This window comes from Coregonus lavaretus (genome assembly GCF_964263955.1).
Source record: "Coregonus lavaretus genome assembly, chromosome: 1".
In the NCBI taxonomy this organism is placed as follows: Eukaryota; Metazoa; Chordata; class Actinopteri; order Salmoniformes; family Salmonidae; genus Coregonus; species Coregonus lavaretus.
The window spans coordinates 63362234-63378652 of NC_139988.1; the positions used below are offsets into that span (position 1 = coordinate 63362234).

At 43.7% G+C, this 16419-nt stretch overlaps 1 protein-coding gene across 2 annotated transcripts; it reads right to left on the reverse strand.

The window, feature by feature from the left end:
- Positions 1-800: 800 nt before the first annotated feature.
- On the reverse strand, positions 801-15421 carry LOC311135404 (pleckstrin homology domain-containing family M member 1-like). 2 transcript variants are annotated; one of them, XM_084169337.1, is made up of 12 exons: positions 15201-15421; positions 14101-14190; positions 11151-11398; positions 10048-10698; positions 9291-9720; positions 8250-8427; positions 6572-7540; positions 6003-6148; positions 5548-5741; positions 4894-4957; positions 4578-4735; positions 801-4475 (listed from the first exon to the last, which is right to left on the reverse strand). In XM_084169337.1, the coding sequence occupies exons 2-12, from the start codon at positions 14152-14154 to the stop codon at positions 4367-4369; spliced, it is 3201 nt and encodes a 1066-aa protein (XP_084025463.1). In that variant the 5' UTR covers positions 14155-14190; positions 15201-15421; the 3' UTR covers positions 801-4366. The 2 variants fall into 2 exon arrangements, with proteins under 2 accessions (XP_084025463.1, XP_084025464.1); XM_084169338.1 differs by lacking the exon at positions 15201-15421 and adding an exon at positions 14441-14523.
- Between the last annotated feature and the right edge of the window lie 998 nt (positions 15422-16419).

Sequence of the window (16419 nt, forward strand, 5' to 3'; positions counted from 1 at the left end):
TCGCTTTGACGTTATTGGCGGTGCACGGCATATTATGGACTTTATCGCCACCTGCTGGACTGGAGTGCTACACGGTCGGTTTAGAAATGTATTTTGATGAGGCATTGAATGCTTGTTTGATGCAGTATAGTTTACTGGACACTACTTCAATCTGATGAAAGTGCAAAAATAATACACAGTCGTGGAAAAGTGCCCAATTGTCATACTTGAGTAAATGTATAGATAGCTTAATAGAGTTACTCAAGTGAAAGTGAAAGTCACCCAGTAAAATACTACATGAGTAAAAGTCTAAAAGTATTTGGTTCTAAATATACTTAAGTATCAAAAGTAAATGGAATCGCTAAAATATACTTAAGTATCAAAAGTAAAAGTATAAATCATTACAAATTCCATATATTAAGCAAAGCAGACGGCACCATTTTCTTGTTTTAAAAATGTACGGATAGCCAGGGGTCCACTCTAACACATCATTTACACACGATGCATGTGTTTAGTGAGTCTGCCAGATCAGAGGTAGTAGGGATGACCACGTGTTCTCTTGATAAGTGCATGAATTGGACCATTTTCCTGTCCTGCTAAGCATTCATCACCTAACAAATACTTTTGGGTGTCAGGGAAAATGTATGGAGCAAAAAGTACATTCTTTTCTTTAGGAATGTAGTGAAGTAAAAGTAAAAGTTGTCCAAAAAAACTACTTAAGTAGTACTTTACTCCACTGGTAGTACAATAGTACACACTTTCTACACAGACAAACTATTTTGGAAAATGTGAATGATGCAATGGAACTACAAAGAGAACGATAACTAGATAGATGTATTTATTCTTATTTATATCATTAATATAATTAGCATTTATAAAATGATACACAAATTGAGACCTTCACACCAACAGCAGTCACCATCAGAAGCTGTCAAGACTAGAGACTTCATGCCATATTTCTTTCTTCTTCAACTTTTATCTTCTTTCTTTGTTTTTTGTATGTATACTGCAATTCAGCTTTTAGCTGTGAATGTGTACAAGACAGTGTAACTAATAATAAAACCTTGATATATTATGTCATAAAAACATGGGTAAAAGAGATTATATTCTGCCGCCTCTTGAGTAACCATTGGAATCCAGCGGCATAGTGTAACATAATTTCAGGACTCTGCTTCACTATGCAATTCTGCTTTACACATGACGTCTTACATGATCTCAGCGTCAGATATCAGGAAAGCCATCCATTTCCTTCAGTTAAAATGTAAAATAATGACATCTTTTCAATGGTTGAATGGTAAAAAAGCGTTCCTTCGCCAAATTATACATAAAATAATTAAAAAGGCCATATACCCTTTGAAATAAATCATGATTTCTCTGGGAGGAAAACTGGCTGAAACTATTGAATGAAAATAACTACAGGATAAACGGTCATACCAATGTGTTAAGGTGCAAGTATGCAAAATGATTTAGAATATCCTTAAACATTGAGAAGTCCAGTTACGAAGCAGGAACATTAATGAACCAACACTCACTCTACAAAGCTGGTTCGCAACTGTGACATAAGCATTTTTTTCATTATGCTAATCAACATTCTGTTATTTCATATGGCTTATCATACTGGTAGGATACCACCATGGTTGGGGAAAGAATTTCTCAGACTACAAGCTTATTTTTAATGTTAGCCTGGAACCAGACCGATATTTTGCAGCACAAGGGTTTCAGGATAAAGCGGAGCATAAATCCTAAACCAACGCATTTAATTAATGACTAGTTATTATAACTTGGGCAGAATGTTTCTTTATGTGGTCAGAACTTATCAGATGGTGATAACATCATGACATTAAGAAATTCCCATTCTGAATGAACAGATTTGTATCAAGACGCAAGTACTCACAAATGTTGACATTTGGCAACTAACATTCAATAATGACAATCTATGCTTTGACAGTACTTAAAAATCACCCATTTCCTCATTTTCTATTTGTGGCACAATTTCAGTGATGTTGCATGATACACAATACTACAGTCGTGGTCAAACGTTTTGAGAATTACACAACTATAAATTTTTCACAAAGTCTGCTGCCTCAGTTATGATGGCAATTTGCATATACTCCAGAATGTCACGAAGAGTGATCAGATGAATTGCAATTAATTGCAAAGTCCCTCTTTGCCATGAAAATGAACTTAATCCCCCAAAAACATTTCCACTGCATTTCAGCCCTGCCACAAAAGGACCAGCTGACATCATGTCAGTGATTCTCTCGTTAACACAGGTGAGAGTGTTGACGAGGACAAGGCTGGAGATCACTCCGTCATGCTGATTGAGTTAGAATACAGACTGGAAGCTTTAAAAGGAGGGTGGTGCTTGAAATCATTGTTCTTCCTCCGGTTACCTGCAAGGAAACACGTGCCGTCATCATTGCTTTGCACAAAAAGGGCTTCACAGGTAAGGATATTGCTGCTAGTAAGATTGCACCTAAATCAACAATTTATCGGATCATCAAGAACTTCAAGGAGAGAGGTTCAATTGTTGTGAAGAAGGCTTCAGGGCGCCCAAGAAATTCCAGCAAGCGCCAGGACCGTCTCCTAAAGTTGATTCAGCTGCGGGATCGGGGCACCACCAGTGCAGAGCTTGCTCAGGAATGGCAGCAGGCAGGTGTGAGTGCATCTGCACGCACAGTGAGGCAAAGACTTTTGGAGGATGGCCTGGAGTCAGACGGGCAGCTAGGAAGCCACTTCTCTCCAGGAAAAACATCAGGGACAGACTGATATTCTGCAAAAGGTACAGGGATTGGACTGCTGAGGACTGGGGTAGTCATTTTCACTGATTAAACCCCTTTCCGACTGTTTGGGGCAATTGGAAAACACCTTGTCCGGAGAAGACAAGGTGAGCGCTACCATCAGTCCTGTGTCATGCCAACAGTAAAGCATCCTGAGACCATTCATGTGTGGGGTTGCTTCTCAGCCAAGGGAGTGGGCTCACTCACAATTTTGCCTAAGAACACAGCCTTGAATAAAGAATGGTACCAACACATCCTCCGAGAGCAACTTCTCCCAACCATCCAAGAACAGTTTGGTGACGCCCAATGCCTTTTCCAGCATGATGGAGCACCTTGCCATAAGGCAAAAGTGATAACTAAGTGGCTCAGGGAACAAAACATCAACATTTTGGGTCCATGGCTAGGAAACTCCCCAGACCTTAATCCCATTGAGAACTTGTGGTCAATCCTCAAGAGGCGGGTGGACAAACAAAACCCCACAAATTCTGACCAACTCCAAGCATTGATTATGCAAGAATGGGCTGCCATCAGTCAGGATGTGGCCCAGAAGTTAATTGACAGTATGCCAGGGCGGATTACAGAGGTCTTGAAAAAGTAGGGTCAACACTGCAAATATTGACTCTTTGCATAAACTTCATGTAATTGTCAATAAAAGCCTTTGACACTTATGGAATGCTTGTAATTATACTTCAGTATACCATAGAAACATCTGACAAAAATATCTAAAAACACTGAAGCAGCAAACTTTGTGAAGACCAATACTTGTGTCATTCTCAAAACTTTTGACCATGACTGGAACATTATGTTTTTGAGTGTAAAAACCAAAATGAAGGCATGATCTAAGGTTGAGAAAGTTTTCAAGTGCAGTTTTTTTGCAGGCGTATATATGTATCCCGTCTTGTGGAACTGGAAGCAGTTTAATATTTATTTTATGAGTGACTTCCTGCTTTGAGCTTCCCAGAAAGTTCTGTACAAAATGTACAGAAATTTACAGCGAGCGTTTCCTGTAAACATGAAATAACTGGTTAAAAAAACAACACAAGCCCCCAAACAATGACAACATCAATGTATAAATGTCAAAAAATTGCATAAAGGAGATTCTTGGCATCATCCTTTACTGGATTCTACTGTTCATATGATTCCTTGGCTTGGACACTTAAGACGTAGAGCGAGTTCAGAGATGTAAGAACATATTAGTGTGCTTCACCTTGCCAATCATGTCAATAGCAGAAACCTCTCTATATTAGTGCAAGTTGACGAATAGCTCCTGGCTCTACCACTATCCAGTTCGGTTGATCATGTTTGGTCTATGGTCGGTACATACAGTCACACTTCCTAATTGCACTTGAGGTTAGTTCATGTAGAAAAAAGAAACTAGAAGCAGGACGTCAATGTCTGTTCTTATCGTTTGTCATTTCAAAGGTCTCTGCAGCTACGGGAAGCCCACTGGGTCACAAAGAGCATTCCTGCAGGGTTGCCGGTTAGTCCTGCAGATCTACAGGAAGCCCACTGGGTCACAAAGAGCATTCCTGCAGGGTTGCCGGTTAGTCCTGCAGATCTACGGGAAGCCCACTGGGTCACAAAGAGCATTCCTGCAGGGTTGCCGGTTAGTCCTGCAGATCTCTCTCGAGGTACCTCTGAAGCCGCAGGCATCGTGGACAGGAAGGCGACTTGGCCTTGCAGGTTGCGTGAAACACGGCCTTACACTCTTTACATCTTTGTGGGAGACAGAGGGAGAGTATGTGAGGAGGTGGGGTGGTCAGGTCAGTGAGTGATCACATTTCAGTGTATTGAAGTGATGAGAGGCCAGGGCCCTACCTGGTGGTGGTGTCGAACTGGAAGGGGAAGATGATGTCACTGGCGTGACAGATCTGGCAGATGAAGCCCCTCTGCGTGCAAAGGTCACAGTGGTGGACGTGGTTGGAGGCAAACTGGATCAACGTGTTCAGGTAGGCCACATACATTCCCTCCGCTATCTAAACACACACACACAAGGAGAAAAAGCTAATTCAAGCTTATTACCTACATGGACTTGGTTTCTGGTGGTGTAGTTTTGCAGGTAAATAATGTGTATTATTTAAATGTAAAAGTGAATTGACTAACAGGGATAATTAAGTAATGACTGTATTGATACCTGTCTTAAGTCCATGACGCTGTAGAGATGGCTTGATTCTAACAAGTATGTCCTTGGGCCCAGTCTTGAGAGAGAAATAACAACGCAATAGTTAAACAATAAAGGTTGACTGGTATGTGGAAATTATTAATCCATTACCGTTTGGCCCAAGTCCAGATCATCTGAAGAATGATCTGGATGACCCGAGTTCTCAGAAAGCAGGATCAATATGTTAACCAGCTCACTTTGATAAACTTTCATTTGACCCAGTTCTGCAATACTTAAAGATGCGCTATGCAGAAATCGCTCTGCCATTTCCTGGTTGCTAAAATTATAATAGTTCGCTTAATTTCAGTTTGTGACAAAACAAGCAAGTATAGTTTAGAGAATCATTGTACCATCTAAACCGCTGTGAAATATATTTTCCATAACCCAAACTATTTTATTTTCTGTTGTTGTTCAAAACCGAAAGTAAAAGACGCAAAAATGAAACTTAAGGGAAGCCTAGAAATAGCGCACATAGAACAGATCTACCGCTTCTTAGACTTGCTTTCAATGAGAATGACAGATCTATAACACACATTTCTACGTGAATTTGGTCAGATCACCCAAAAAGCTACATAGTACAGCTTTAAACAAAAAAGACAAACATACAAAAGTGGATCACACACACACCTGCTCTGGATGTTCTTGCATGCTCCGCTGCGGCAGGTGAGCAGGTAGTCTCCTAGGAGACGCAGCCGCTGTCTGAGGCTCTGTGCCTGGGCCATGGCCTCGGCATGCTCCCACAGGTCAGGGTTTAAAAGGTCAAGGTTGAGCAGCGGCTCATGTTCAATCTGAGCCAGCAGCTTAACAGCCTGTCTGGAGACCTACATTTACACAACCAGGGCAAAGGATGCATACAAGAGCATCTTAACAACAAACACAAATAATATTGATCCAAGGCCAACAGTACTGGTTTAGTTTAATGTCAAAGGTAAAATAACAAAAGTTATGCAAGGAGGAAGTTATGGTATGTTTCCATTATGATTATGTTTGCAAATCTTTTTTTTTTTTTTTTTTATTGACCATGGAAATACTTTGGCACAAATATTGTGTGTGTGTGGTCCATAGACCCTTGAGAGACTCACCTCTCGAGGCGCGAGGTCCCAGTTGTGCACCATGCGGGAGGGTATGACGATGGCGTCGCCCTGGTGACAAGTGTCGCAGTAGTACTGCCCTGAGAACTCACACAGTCTGGCTTTCCCTCGGGAGACGCCTACCGCCTTTGGACAACCTACAGAGAAGAAAGGCGTTACTACATACTCTGTCGCTCCCAGTAACGGCACGGTAAGGGGAAAGTAATGGACACTAAAGTGTTGCCTGGTCAAGGGCAATTCCACGGAACAGATTGGGACAGACTAAGATGTCACTTTAAAATGTATGTAAAAAAAAATCTCTATGTAGCAATTTCCACTGAAAATTGTACAAAAAACACTTACTTGAAGAACAGTGCAGATGCAAGTTTGGTAACAGAATGACAGTTGACACTTTGCATCTGCACTGTTCTTCAAGTAAATGTGTTTTTGTAAAATGTTCTTGTTTGCAATCCTTGGTTTTTGTTTGACTTACACTTTAAAGTGAAAAATTTGAGTATCAGTGTCACTGTTACCGTGGAATTGCCCTTAACAACTAGTAGCTTGATGAGATTTAGAGCTACCTGCACACTTGAAGGCCTGAAGGTCCAGCCCCTTCTCTGTGGGCACTGTGCATAGATGGGCCAGCAGCACCCCGTCCCCCTTCAGTCTATGCTGCACCAGTCTGTGGATGTTCCCCCCTGCCCCAGGGGCCACCCCAGGGCTCTCAGGCTCCCAGTCTTCTCCACTCTCCAGGTAGGAGTCCAGGGCTCCCCTGATGAGGCCCCTCCAGGCACGTGCCTCCTCAGAGCTCTTGGCCCTCAGCTTGAGCGTATCCTTGGCCGTTACCACCCTAAAGAAGGCTGGTCCGCCCAGAGAAACGTCTGGGACCACGTCCCGGATCCCCTCGATGGGGTGGGTGCAGCACAGCACCTTCTGCCCGTCCTGCATCCGGAAGCCCTTGAGAGTCTCTAAGGAGAGGGAGAAGACCAGAGGAGTCCAGTTGCGAGCCTCAGAGTCCTGTGAGAAGTACAGCACCGCCTCCTTAATGGCGTCTGACTCTGGGTCTGTGGGACGCGTCCAGTCCAGCTCCAGTGGCAGCTCCTGCTCAACCACAGCCCCCCCTCGCTCGGGACTGGCGGGTACGGAGGAGGGGGACGAAGGGGAAGATTTTGGGGGCTCATCCGGGGTTACACTGCTGTCAGTGGGCTGCAGCACCTCCCACTGGTCATCGAGGCGGTGAAGCGGGCGGCACTTGTTGACGGCTTCAGCAATGCGGTCCACCCAGTCCTCTGCCTCATCGCGGTTGGCCGCCCGCATGAGGAGCCTTTTCCCTGGGAAGGCCAGGTCGAAGCGGCCCTCGGCCGAGGTGACGCGGGCGTCCTCGCAACGCAGCAGGGAGCAGTTGTCGCAGCAAGTGCGCTCCTCTGCGTTCAGGTAGAGGCGGAACTCGAAGGGCGAGAGCTCGCAGTAGTAGTCGCGCCACATACCCACCGTGCCCCGCCGCTCCAGGTGGCCCAGCTTCAGCAGTCCGCGGAAAGGGTTGGACAGGCCTGAAGGACAGAGAGAAAGAGTGAAAGAGAACAGGGAGGGAAAGAAAGAGGATGCTATTGAAAAACTGCACAACAGATCTCTAAAGTGCCTGGGCCTAATCTCTGTCCAGATCAAACTTTGCATGCCATCAAGAAATGTTTCACTAAACCTGTATAACAGGTTTTATCTGAACATGAAACCACCGGGCAAAATGTATATTCAACACCGAGGTTCAAACATACCATAAGGAGGAAGTACCAATGATTCTGTGAAGAGAACAAGTTGGCTAGTAGTAGCTTTGACTGCATGACAGTGCATTCAGAACCATTCAGTGGCTAGCTAGCCACACTACAAACTTCATTGTACCAGGTTCCCGTGAAGCAATTGTAATGACAGTCCACCATAACATACTCAACAGTCTCTTGATTAGCAAGGGGTAGTCTGTGTTTAATTAGGCTTAGCAAAGGGTCAATTATGGAAGTTGTGGACTGTCCAATGACTGACAAACCCTGCCATTGAACAAACAAGTCTTTGGTTAATCTTAATTCCCTTGAACTAAAGTGTCAAAGACCAGAACAAACAAGGGCTGAAAACTAGGAACAATCTTTTGGCATACTGTCACCTCATGACCAAGGCCGTTCATATGGTGGTTACAACAGACTGCATCACAAGCTGTTCTGTGTTCAAGAAGTGCTAGAAGTGGTGGTGTCACTGGTTTTGGGAACTTACCTATCTGCCTGCGGTGAACCACGCTGGGGGGAGACTGGGGGGTCTCGGGCTCTGGGGGGGGAGAGGTCAATCCGTTCACACAAGCTGGGCCAGACCCAAGCAAAAAGTCATCGGGGTCAGCCAGTTCCTCAAGGTGTGGCTTATAGATGTCATCCTCAGAGATCCAGGAGTGGGAATGCTAAGAAAGGGTAGATGGGTCTTAGTGGTGATTGGTTGCTAATTTAGAAAATCTGGAAATGGAATTGTTCTTTCAGCTTGTAACCATATAAACACACAGGTGCTCTATTATTTAGCAAAGCTTTGCACAATATGAGTTCTACCCATTCAGCCTAGACTACAGTGGAAAATATATCATAATATTATATCATTATCTAGGGCAAAGGTCAAGGAGAGCTAAAAGAACTTAAAGAGCGACTGAACACGCTGATTGACAAGTTTTCTTTTACTCATTAGAAAACCGATAGACACGGTAGATGTGGAAGTCTATTTCACTTCCTCAAAATCCCCAGAATGAACGTAAGATAACTCAAGAAATCTAAAATGAATGTAGATGTTTTTACTGAGGATGTTTTAGTTGCACAATTACAATTATACATCTAACTAAAAAGGTGTTTGGTGCCGTACTTCTCAAGTTTAAAAAAAAGTGCAACATGTCTTATGTAAACAAAGACAGAGCTGCTGGGCAGGTCTGTCTCGCTGTCTATGCCTTTGGATAGCGAGCAATCACCGCAGCTGTTCACCCCATGCTAAGGGCAAATGGACATCATCAAATCAAAACCCAACGTTCATTTACCCGTTGTGACGCACGGATGTTCCAAACTCCGTTTTAGGCGAGACTTTATGACCAAAATTATCCTATTTACACTTTGTGGTCAATTTTGACACTGGAATAACTGTTTCTGATTCTTATCGATGCCACAGAGGCCATTTTCAAAGGGATTCGTTGCTTTTTAAAGGCAGTCGCTCTTTAAGGTCAGGTCAATCACATGACGAATTAGTCAGACAGAGGGATGGAGGGAATGAGAGCGAGATTAAATTTACTGCGATTGAGTCTGTAGACACCCTCCTGCAGAGCACGCTGGTAGTGTGGCGTAGGTTCATGTGGGCTGAAGGCTCAGAGGCGCTCTTAGCAGAATCTTCTGTCTTTTTCTCCCGTGGCGTCTCAGTGACAGGCAGGTGAGGAGTTGTCGATGTTCTCTCCACACAGTCACTGAGACTGGAGGGCCCTTCAGTGTGCAAGAACACGTCGGAGGGGACGTGGGTCTTAGTGGACGGCTCTTCCTGGTCTGACCCCAGTGAAGCAGGGCTAGAGGGGCCAGTGAGAAGTGTGACATGTCCCTGGGTCTCGCTGTCGGAGCCACTGAAGGCCGTGTTCTCAGAGAGGTGGTCTGCGCCCGGGGTGGACACGTACGAATCCTCGCGCATGGAGTCCTGACTGGAGTGGGCACTCTCCCTGAAGTCTGCCAGAACACTGCATGGTTACAGAAAACAGGAGATGTCAGAGGTCGTCAGAAATCACCAACTGAAACAAGGGACAAAATGTTAGAAAGTTCCTTTAAGTCTTTAATTAATTTCTTTAAACATTGTTAGTTGAAGCATGTTGCTTACATCACCATAATTGCGGTGGGTTTCATTCTTGCAGGAGTACGCCTACAGGCATTGACCTCATGTTGCTTTGGATAAAAGCATCTGCTAAATGCAGAAATGATTTGGGCCTATGTCTTATACTGCTGTGGTGATCTGCCAAGGACCTCATTCCTTAGCAGAGGCACACTAACAACATTCACACATGACTTACTCTTTGAGATGCCTCTTGGCATTGCCATTGTTCTCCATGTTGGAGGGGTTTTCCAGGTCACATGGCCAGGGCTCCTTGTCTGGGCTCTTGGGGTCGTGACCATGAAGCAGACTGTCAGAGCTCAGACTGGAGGAGAGCTGAGACGACCCTGTGGTGTCCAGGCTCAAATTGGAAGAATTTAGAGGGGTCCTACCCTCTGAGACCCCCCCAATCCCCTTCCCCAGCACCCCTGGTCCCCCTCGCTGCACTTCAACCGTATCCGACCCGCCGGACGACTGTGACACCGTATCCCAGGATTCCTTGCGCTTGGTGAGACAGGGGAGGTCGAGCACGTCGGCCTGGGCGGCAGGGCAGAGGCCGGCCAGAGCCAGAGGGGTGGTGGTCCACTCGTTGAGCACGGCCGACTTGTACGAGAGGTTGAAGGTGAGGGAGGCCAAGCCCTGGATGTAACTGAGCAGCACCTCACGCTCCTCAGGGTCCAGGAGCAGTGCGGAGGGCTGGTAGTGGGCCTGCAGTTTGGAGCCCTCGCGGAACAGGGAGGCCAGGTAGCACTCCATCAGGCCGTGGTTGAGGGCCAGCCGCAGCCAGGCCCGGCAACGACCCGTGTCCGTACCCACGAAGCTCAGCTTCTCCAGCTCCGTGATCACGTCACTGAGGGCACCAGGAGGAGACATTACATCATTTATCATTAGAGAATCGTTTCATGTACAGTATACACTACACATATTGAAACAAGCTACGCCATTTGATCTGAAACCTTTACTATTGTCATTCTGCTTAACTACTGTAAATAAATAGCATTCTGCTTAACTACTGTAAATAAATAGCATTCTGCTTAACTACTGTAAATAAATAGCATTCTGTTTAACTACTGTAAATAAATAGCATTCTGCTTAACTACTGTAAATTAATAACATTCTGTGATTTGTTATACACACTTATTGCAACATAACAGAGAGGATATAAACATTCCATTATCTGAACTTCCAACTTCTCTAGCACACTAAAGTGAATGAGGATGGAGACACTGCACTACAGGCGTCTGTAGGGCTATCTATAGGGGAAGTGGGATTCTCATTATACAGCTTAAGGCTTCCACCCACCGGTGAGTGACCGTCTTGAGCAGGCTCCAGAACACAGGTTGGGGGAGGGGTCCCCGGGACCCCCCTTTCCTGGCGTGTCCCCCGGCCTCGGAGCGAACATATTTGCTCTTGATGCCATGGATAAAGACGGCCTCCAGTGCACAGCACAGCAGGTTGGCGTTACCATCCTCGCTGGTAACAACGACATCGGTTGTCACGTAACGCTTCTGCAGAGCCTTGAGTGACCACGCCAACTTCTCTTTGATCCACTAAAGAAATGGTAAGATTGGGTTAAACCAAAATGGATATCTAGTATTTTCTCAGCTTCCATTTCACTGGGGCAGTCAACTCCAATCTTTCTCATATTCAATGACAACTTGAAATGTATGCCTATTATTGTGGAAATCAATGCAGTCATAGGTACATTACATAACTGAGTTAAAACCTCTTTGCATAAAGAAACAAAAAGTGACAGGCAGCGGGACATTATATTGCTTCCTTTATTGTAACTATCAGATCAGTCACATAATTACTTAAGATCGGCCTCGGGTCAAAATGTTGTTGCAAAGGTGGTAAGGAGCAATATAGTATGTGTGCCTTTAACATAGTGACAAACATGGACTTAGCCCAACAGCTGAAACATTTCCAAATGTCTTCAACTGTTTGAAGTGACACAATTTCACAATGGACTTCCCCAGATATTGGAAATTAATGGCAGAAAAGATGTGTCAACACTTTTAGTGGGGTCATTGGCCATGTGAATATGAAACATACCCTGACATGCAAGTCACCTGATGTCAGCTGACACTAGCAAAATGGCCAGAGGCCATCCATTTTACGCAATAACACACAAAACAGATTATTTATGAGCTACTGTTGGACAGGAATGTGTTATGGGCATCTGTCAACATGGCTCTTTGACATCTAAAATAGACTGTAAACGTACTTATGTTTAGGTCCTCTAGCTAACTTCTGCTCATGCAAGTTCTACCAACCTGACTACAAATGGGAACACTTGTTATCTTTATTTTCTCCAGTAAATAGGAACCATGGAAACTAGCCTAAAGTTTGAACTCATAAAACAAACCTTTGACTCACTGACGTTGTCTGGAAAACTTGACAATGACAGCATATTATTGATTATCTATGATATTTATCCCACAGACTACATTGCACAGCCTCTAGCCTAAATCAAACATCAGAGTTCAGTTAAAGGAAAACTCCACCCAAAAACGATATTTTAGTTTCATTAGTCCATTATTGATATAATCCCAGAATGTTTTGCATGTCAGCAATCAAGTTTTCAACATGTATAACTTTCAAAATACAGAAATACAGCCGGTATGATGCATTTTGCATCATATGATGCTGCGTTTTGCAGTGTATTACTAGAACAGCAAAGATAGCCTACACAACTTAAACAAACATAAAATCAATATCTGACACTTTTTGAGTCACTTTATTTAAACCGGCTGTCATAAAGTAGTGCAATCACAAACCGTGACATAAAAAAGTAAGCTACGCTGTCACTACATCAGGGGCAGCATTAACGCGGAATTCTGCGTTTTTCCAGGCAGAAAAAAAAGATAAAACACATAAGAAATATCTTGCTGCGTTTTGTAAACGCAGATCTAAATTGCTTCTTATTGTAATTTCTGCTCGGTATCGGACTAATTTTGTGCTTCAGTTGCACTTCTGCACTCGGATGAGAATTCATGAGCAGGCATTCTATCAGCAAACAGTGCTCTGACTGATGTGTCGCTACTTTTCTCCTGTACTTTTCTCAGCGTAGCTTACTTTTCTCAGTTAAAATGCAAGATTAACTTCAAGCAAAACATTAAGAAATGTAGCTGGCTGCATTTTTTCTGTGATAAACATTCAAAAAAATCTGGCCATGCATCGTTTTTGCAAAAGATAACTAGCTTTTTCATTGTACGCTCATTTACTTGTGTGGCTGCTAGCCAAATATTGTATTTTATGTATTTTTTTCTCCCCAATTTCATGATATCCAATTGGTAGTTACAGTCTTGTCCCATCGCTGCAACTCCCGTACGGACTCGGGAGAGGCGAAGGTCGAGAGCCATGCGTCCTCTGAAACACAACCCTGCCAAACCGCACTGCTTCTTGACACACTGCTCGCTTAACCCGGAAGCCAGCCGCACCAATGTGTTGGAGGAAAGACCGTACAACTGGCGACTGTGTCAGCGTGCATGCGCTCAGCCCGCCACAGAAGTTGCTAGAGCGCGATGGGACAAGGACATCCCGGCTGGCCAAACCCTCCCCAAACCCGGACTACGCTGGGCCAATTGTGCGTCGCCTCATGGGTCTCCCGGTCACGGCCGGCTGCGACATAGCCCGGGATCGAACCAGGATCTCTAGTGACGCCTCAAGCACTGCAGTGCCTTAGACTGCTGCGCCACTCGGGAGGCCCTAGCCAAATAGTGTTGCACTTCTGTTGTCATCTGATGAAAATGAAGCCATTTTCTGCCGAATGTGTTGCACTAATGTATTTTATGTGAAGGAAAACCATAGTTGCAAGCCCCTGATCACTCTATTGAAGCAAAAAACAAGTTTGGCTTTCAATATGAAATGCAGGTGAAATGGTTTAAAAGCAGATTTTTTGATGGTCTGTGTCTGAACTCTAACGCGACCCAATCTACTTGTCCACGCTGTCACTTACGTAAATAACTATGCCATGTCATATAGGCTAAGGTGTTTGACATAGTAACCTGGGTTTCTATGGAAATCAAGGTATCCCAATATGCAATAAGCATTATGCTAAGCAATAAACATTCACATAGGCTTATTGTTAAAATACTAACATTGGTCATGCATAGACAGAGTCGATGTGTCACTCAAACCCTAACAGAGTATCTGTGAGAGAGATCTGATCTGATCACCTTTTCAGAGTCACGTGGAAGTGGTTTATGGGATTGGGTGGGCCATTAACAGTAAAAGATGTTTAGCCTACCTGCTTGACATCTTTTGCCTCTGGCCCTGTCTCTGGGGTCTGTGTGGCTAGCATCGCGCCTCCAGGGATGAGTTACTCCCACATGACATGCTGTGACATACACACAAGATATCTGCTGTGGTTATGCTGACAATAAGCTGAACAAACAACCCAATGAAAAACACATTGTCACAGGGCTCTACAGTGCGACCATTTTACTTGTATATGCGGCTAAATATTTTGCTGTACAACTTGCAATTTAAATTTAGGAGCACCAGTGCGCCTAGAAAAATTTACAATTCTAGCATTATTACCTCAAATATTTGTCATTCTGCTCCTAAATGTATTTGTGTGAGCCTACATTTTTCAATTTAGGTGCACACGTGCTCCTTGTAGTTCTGCAATTTCCAGCTCCCTTTATTCTCCATTTAGGTGGCATTTGACATATTTTAAAGGAAACAAACACATCAAGGGCTGTCACTAGAATATTCTAGTGTTAGTGACATTCATTGCCAGAAAAGAGAATCTGATTAAAATACTATTTCCACATCCTGCGGAGTCACACAATTTAGAGATCACAAGACTGTTTTATCTTACATCTGCATTTATGGTACGTGTGGACACGAGTTTAGACATCAATCACACAGTCTACTGAGGTTTTTGTTGACAGTAAGACAAATTGCCACAGAAAACAATATGACACCAGTGAGGAATATAACTTCCTGGAAGAAGGGAACGTGAACGTACAGTGAGTGCTCACGAGAGCATTAACGTGTGTTTGTCAAAAGCTTTGGCTTAATCACTGGAGCCCATCCCTTTATCGCAATTTGTATGACACTTAACTAACGGCTGTGTCTATCTAGTGGACAAAAATAACATACCTTTAAAATATATATATATATAATTCCTAAACCCTAATGTCCAGTGACAATGTTTACTTCTACAAATCAGCTGATTGAGAACCCCCAGTATTGTCGTAAAGAGATGTGCTAATAGAAGGCTAAATAAACAATATAGTTCTATAAATACAAAAATGCATGTATATTTGACAAGACACAGAAAGAAAAACATAAGGAACATAGCGTTACTAACTAGCTAGCTAGTTACTGTTAGATACCTACCGTGTTTATTGTTGGGTCAACGTCGCTAGCTAGCTAGTTAGCGATGTCCAAAACAAGCGATATTACAGGATATTTTCCACCACTGCTTTGTCGTTCTTGTTTGACTCCTACTTGGACAGCAACATTGTATCGTATGATACCATTTCACAGTCATTTATTTCACATGTACATTCCTGAATCCGAGACCGGACAAAAAAAAGTCCACTCGAATGTGACTGCAATCTTTAGTTTAGGTTCAGGCAGAGATATCAGAGAGGAGGAGATGGGAATCCCATTGGGCAATGAATGAGGTATAAGCCTCCACCCAGCAGACTGTCGACCAATCGCCTTAATGTTGTTATAATGCATCACACGGTTGCTAAGATAATCGTCATCCAATCCCTTCTCAAAGTCCGGGTATGAGTCGAGAAACCTGTCTATTTTCCTCGAAAATACACAATATTACGACTCCAAAGCTATACGATATTACATCTCAGAAAATATTTGCAATGTTTTAATTCTTGTTCACGAAATGCATGCTAATGTTGGGTTTTTTAGCTAGCGCCCAATTGACTCCCATTTACTCCTTGAAGGAGAGCTCTTCTTGTCCCAGAATAGCCCAGAATGCACTGTGCGGCTCATTGACAACGCATGGGTAAAGTACGCAATGGGCATTAACACGATTCCATCTCCTCAAAAGTGTCTCTGGTTCAGGTTCAGCTCAGCTGAGAGTACAAATGCATCATGGGATATGTCTGGCTCTACTGCACTTGCAGAACTTGCGGGCTTGCAGCAAAGTTATATGTGCGCTTGCAAGCAACCAGATGGGACCAGCTACTGTGCCCTACTAGGTGCCCAAAATATGTCAGCTTCATGTAAAAGCTAAATGCTTCTAATTCCTGTTCATTGAGGTTTTGTTGGATAAATAGTCTGGTTGCAGAAGCCTTCCAGAACCAGGTGTGCTCTGGTATGTTCATTTGGCAATATAGGACAACATTCTGCTCTAGCATACCCTTACCCCAACATATTCTTTATAGGCTATGGCTGTATGTCCTATGGGCCTAGGGCCATATGCTATGTTTGTCAGTTAATAAAAGCTTGTAACTTTTCCACATGATCGTTTCTTTGAATTCTTTGGAGGTTTGCCCAATGCATTGGATTTGTTCATACTATTAGGTCTACTGATTTTGGTTTGTTTTGTGTACAGTGTGTTGTCCTAGTTTTTTCTAAAGCATTTCTA